This window comes from Aotus nancymaae, unplaced genomic scaffold, assembly GCF_030222135.1.
Source record: "Aotus nancymaae isolate 86718 unplaced genomic scaffold, 86718_ANA_hifiasm-v0.15.2.pri h1tg000046l, whole genome shotgun sequence".
Taxonomy (NCBI): Eukaryota; Metazoa; Chordata; class Mammalia; order Primates; family Aotidae; genus Aotus; species Aotus nancymaae.
In genome coordinates this window covers 20,830,424-20,836,093 of record NW_026988460.1, presented here as the reverse complement: position 1 = coordinate 20,836,093, position 5,670 = coordinate 20,830,424, and the positions used below count along the sequence as shown (strand labels likewise).

Sequence of the window (5,670 nt, the reverse complement as noted above, 5' to 3'; positions counted from 1 at the left end):
GGCAGCAACTACGGGGGATCCTGGACTCTCTAAACTGCAGTTTGCCCCCTTTAGCAGTGCCTTGGATGTTGGGTTCTGGCATGAGTTGACCCAGAAGCTGAATAAGTATCGGCTGGATGAAGCTCCCAAGGACATTAAGGGTTATTACTACAATGGTAGGTAATAGTAAATTTCATTTTCTATCATCTTCTGTTATCCTCTCTGTCCTCCAGTATAGTGTCAGTTTTCCTGTAGAAAGGGACGGTCATGTCTTTTATAATCAGTGCTCTTCACTAGTTTCTATTTTACTTTCTGACTGTTTGATCCCTCTTCATTTTCATTTCTTTTCTCTTGTTGTGGGGAAAAAGAAAGAGAATAGAGAAACTCAAAATTATTAATCCAAATAATACCCAGTACTTAGCATTGCTGGGGGAAGAGATTGGAAATTTTTCTTTCCATTGAATCTTTTTTATATTCTTGGCAAATATCTCATATTCACAAGAACTCTTTCACATTCTGCCGTTATCTATCCATACACATATTATCTATGTATCATAGATAATCATAAATTGGATGGGGTGCCTTGGGCTCAACAAAGAGAACAAAACTATTCATATTTTTGTTATGAATGCTGCTATTTCTGACGCATTGAAAATGTGATAATGCTTCTGTCCAGGTGACTCTGCTGGGCTGCCAGCTCGCTTAACATTGGAGTTAACTTAACTGGAGTGCTTTTGACATGTGAGTATTTATTTGTTCAAAATCTGAAGTAAAGAACACTGCTTTTGGCGAGGAATGAGCATGCTTACCTCCCTCATAGGTGGACCACAGGAGGAACTAGGGAAGCACCCAGTGAGCAGAGTCAGCCCCTCACGATTCTCATACCTCCCATAGAGATGAGTGCTAGACGCTTAGGTCCGTCTGGTTAATTTTTCACCACATATTTATCAGAGTCTATTAGGTACCAGGTGCCATCTAGAATGAGACATAGATGATATCCCTCTTGGTTTTGATTGTAGTTAATATTTTGTGATCTTTTATTGATACCTCTCGATTTACTCCTTTAGTTGCTTGTTCATGGGCATTGATCAATGAATGTTTATTAAGCAACTTCTGTATACAAGCCACCGTGCAAGGTATTATGGTGGTATACAAAGGAACATGACAGATATATCCTCAAAGAATTTTTTTTGTCTGTTTGGGAGCTGTGGGCAGTTGCTGGAGAGAGGAGTCACATACATTTTTTTTTTGACAGAGTCTTAACTCTGTCGCCCAGGCTGGAATGCAGTGGCATAATCTCAGCTCACTGTAACCTCCACTTCCTGAGTTCAAGTGATTCTTGTGCCTCAGCCTCCCAAGTAGCTGGGATTACAAGCATGTATCATCATACCTGGCTAAGTTTTGTATTTTTTGGTAGACAGTGTTTCACCATATTGGCCAGGCTGGTCTTGAAATCCTGACCTCAAGTGATTCGCCTGCCTTGGCCTCCCAAAGTGCTGGGATTATAGGATTGAGTCACCACACCCAGCCAAGAGACACATTTATTGAGCACTTAATTAGCTAGGCATTTTCATAAACATCTGTTCCTTCAGACTTGCCAGGTATGATTTTTCTCTCTTGTTCAGATGAGGAAACCATGGAACGAAAGGTAAAAGTGGCTTGCCCAGGGTCATACGTAGCCAAATTTAGAAAGCAGGGTTGAGAGAAAAAAGTATATTTATAAATATATTTCTCAAATTTGTCTGAGTAGCTACAGGGATTTTGCTATCTTCTACAGAAACAGAGAAACCAGGAGGGGGATACAAATTTAGGAGGAGACAAATTTGGCTTAGAATATGTTGAGTTTGGATGACAGTGTCTATTAGAAATGTCTAGGAGGAACTGGAGTCAGGGAGAGAGGATTAGACTAGATTTGGGAGACATTCAGGTAGAGGAGAAAGAGAATACAGATAGTCTCCAACTTATGGTGGTTTAATGACTTTGTGACTTTATGATGGTGAGAAAGCAATACACATTCAGTGGAAATTATACTTTGTGGACCCATACAGCCATTCTGTTTTTCACTTTCAGTACAGTATTCAATAAATTACATGAGATATTCAACACTTTATTATGAAACAGGCTTTGTGTTAGATGATTTTGCCCGACTGTAGGCTAATGTAAGTGTTCTGAGCACATTTAAGGGAGGCTAGACTAAGCTGTGATGTCTGGCAGGCTAGGTGTATTAAATAGAATTTTGGTTTATGATATTTTTCCAATTTATGATGAGTTTATCAGGACATGGTAAGTCAAGGAGCAGCTGTATAGTTTAAGAACAAAAGGTGGCACATGCCTGTAATCCCAGCGCTTTGGGAGGCTGGGGCGGGTGGATCACTTGAGGTCAGGAGTTGAAGACCAGAATGGCCAGCATAGTGAAACCCTGTCTCTACTAAAAATAACAAAAATTAGCCAGGCATGGTGGCAGGCACCTGTAATCCCAGCTATTCGGGAGGTTGAGGCAGGAGAATGGCCTGAGCCTGGGAGGCGGGGGTTGCAGTGAGCAGAGATCATGCCACTGTACTCCAGCCTGGGTGACTGAGCATTACTCTGTATATATATAAAAAAAGAACAAAAGGTGCAAACAGTGAATGCCTCTGATTAGGGAGGTGAAAGACATAGAGAACTAGCAAAGGACACAGGGGTTGTCAGAGGAAAACCAGAAAAGTGTTACAGAAACCAAAGAAGGAAATGTTTTCAGGAAGGAAAGAAAAAATAGCAGTGTCAGAAGCACAGAGGTCAATTCGAGGGCCATTGTGTTTGTTGATTAAGTCTTAGTGGTCCTTAAGAATTCAGTTTGAGAAAGAGGGTGGAGCTGAAACCATGTTGAGGGCCTTTAAGATTATTGAGAATTGAAAAAGGCTACAATGTTTTTCTGCTTATTATACCTCAGCAGCATCAAGGTGGAGAATTTTAGGAAGATGAAGTCTTTAAGATCTTTCTGGCTTTTGAAAGTGGCAATAGTCAAATATTAGGGTATTTAAAATAAGATGTCCCTAGAATTTTTTTTTTAATCTCAGAAAATCAACACGTTTTTTCTTTTATCTCAATCCATTTGCAAAATTTGAAAGCATGACATACATCCACAATGATGTTAGTATTCGTATCTTTAAAAATGTATGTGTTGATGTTTCTTGTTTCCTTCGGAGCTTTCTTGCTCCATCGTAAATCCCTTGTGGTTACCTGTCAAAAGAAATTAAATTCTAATAATCTCTCTCTTGTTTTGGCAAACTAACTTATTTTGGAGCCATTAAGATATAGCAAGGAAAATACTGGACATGTACAAGTATCAAATTGTGTGAAGATGGTACGTGGGGAGCATCAACAGTCTGTTTTGTGTAATCTGGAGAGCCTCATATTCGTCTCAGACTAACCTCACTCCTGTCCTTATTCTTCTGCTGTACTGAAGTTTTGTTTGTTTTTTAAGGCTTTAATAATTTTATTCTTTAGAATAATTAGAAAGAAGCAGTTCACAGAAGTTAGGTTTGAACTTATTACAAAATATGAGCATCTTAAACTTCAGTAATCTAAAAATTTGGATTGAAAGAGATAAGAAAATCTGTGATCTTGCAGCTATGACTTTCACACAAATTGCTCATTTTCACTCACCATAGTTTTTCTTTAACCATTGAATACCCTCAGTGTGCAAGGCACTGTGGTAGACAGTGGGAGGTGAGCAGGAATAAGACGTGGTCCCCAGTGTTCTGAAAATAGCCCTGGATTTGAAGTTTGAAGACTTGGAATCTATTGCTAATTAATTGTCCTTCTTCAATAAGCTCTTTTAGTTTTCTCAACTTTCGTTTCCTCATCTTTAAAATGGGTTCTTGCTTTCTAATGTTCCTTCCAGTTTTAAAAGTCTGTTACTTTCTGAGTCCCTATGAGGATGGCTGGGAAGTTTAATGAAAGTGCTTGGGACTTCTCAGAAGACCTGATTTCTTTATTCCAAATTATTTCCTTTATTATTACCCCATCTTTGTTTTGATTGCTATATATCTGCATGGGTTAGTAGAGAAATTCTTTATGAATTTATTTATCAAAGAAGAAATATCTACAATGTGCAAATGTGTAGGTATTAGGAATACAAAGACTTGTGAAATACGTTCTCCAGAGCTCCTCTACTATATGAGAGAGAGAAGTAGAAGGCAAATCTTTGCATTATAGTGGGCTCTGTGCTGTAATAAGCGTGGAGAGGTAATCATTATCTCAGGAAAACTTATTGATTGCTTCCTCTGTGTCTTGATAATAGAATGTGCAAGGTGCTGGGCACAGAGACAGGAATAAGATACAGTTGAAGAGCTAACAACCCTAGTACTCACTTGTAGTTGTCAGGAGTATCTCAGCTTTGCATAGCACAGGGTAAGTCCCTTTTACTTTGAGTCCCTGGGAGTCTTATGGATCTCTGCAGGCAGCAGCACAAGGATGCTGTTCTCTGAATTGTATTAGATAAATTGTCAGTCAAGTAGTGTTTTATCAGGCACCAGCTGTCTTAAACTGGAGGATGTGTCTTGAGGTAGGGTGTCCTGCTGAATCAGACCCAAAAATGTAAGGGCCCAAACACAAAGGAATTTCATGTCTTGCTCATCAAATAGCCCAGGGCTGCTGGTTCAGTCTTCTTCCGTATTGTGGCTCCATCATCCCTGAGGACTTTGCATTTGCGTGCTGATTAAGACAGTTGTCACTTTCAGGTAACAACTGATTAATGTGGAAAGAGAGCCAAGGTGCAAATAGGTGGAAGAGACACGCAGTCTGTTAAATGCCCTAGCGGGAAGGGATACTCAGATTCTACTGAGGAGAGCTCATGGCCTCACCTGTCTTGCAAAGAAGACTGGGAAGTATGGAACCCAGCTAAAAACATCATGTATGCTTTCTATTTCTGCTGACAAGGAGGAAAATAGATTTTGATTGACAATCTCTATACCAGTGTGAAGCTGATAAATAAAATAATTTTCCTTTCTCTGGGCCTCGAATGATCAACATTTGAATGAAGAACATTTCTGTGGGTTTCTTTCCCTTGAAGAATATTTGTCTTTATTCATAAGAAATATTTTTTTTTTGTAAGCCTCCAGTTGGACCTAATTAGAGAAATCGAAGGCATAATTCTTGCCCTCAAAGAACTGAAAAGGTAGTGAAGGAAGTAGGAGTCATATGCACCAACTCGTAAGTACAGGGTAGAGGCTGTGTCTGTCTTATTCTCTGCTATATTACCAACACCCAACACAGATCTGGGGTGTACTATTTGCTCAAGTAACCATCTAATTGAATTACAAGTGGTCTAAGTGCATGGCTGTCAAAATGGCATGCAGTGTGGTTGATGGAAAGATGCCAGTGGACCATGTTAGAGAATGTTTGTTACAAACAGAAACTCCGTGATTGCTAGGGAAGTCTGGAGAGAATAAAGAAGCATGACCCCCAATTAAGTGTGACTTTCTGGGTTCCCAACATTCCCTGTGGGTGTGTGAAGCTATGTGTGAAGTAGATTCCTCCAGGTATAAAGAGCACCGTGCTCTTCCAGAGGATTTATTCCATTCTGACCACCTGCCTGCCTGTTGGCCAAGTGTAAATAACTGGTGCAACACAGCCCCAGCACTTTCCTGAGTCATCACTGTGAGACTGAGTGAAGGCCAAGCATCTAGCTGTAATATCCTCAAAGCAGGT

The 5,670-nt window shown here is 39.9% G+C and overlaps 1 protein-coding gene across 1 annotated transcript in view; it reads left to right on the top strand.

Moving 5' to 3' along the window:
- Nucleotides 1–143: 143 nt before the first annotated feature.
- LOC105731273 (ubiquitin-like modifier-activating enzyme ATG7) overlaps nucleotides 144–5,670 on the top strand; it is a 144,335-nt gene continuing 138,808 nt past the window's right edge. The window contains 2 exon segments of the mRNA XM_064361979.1: nucleotides 144–155; nucleotides 656–720. Coding sequence (XP_064218049.1) covers nucleotides 719–720 — 2 coding nt within the window. The 5' untranslated portion in view covers nucleotides 144–155; nucleotides 656–718.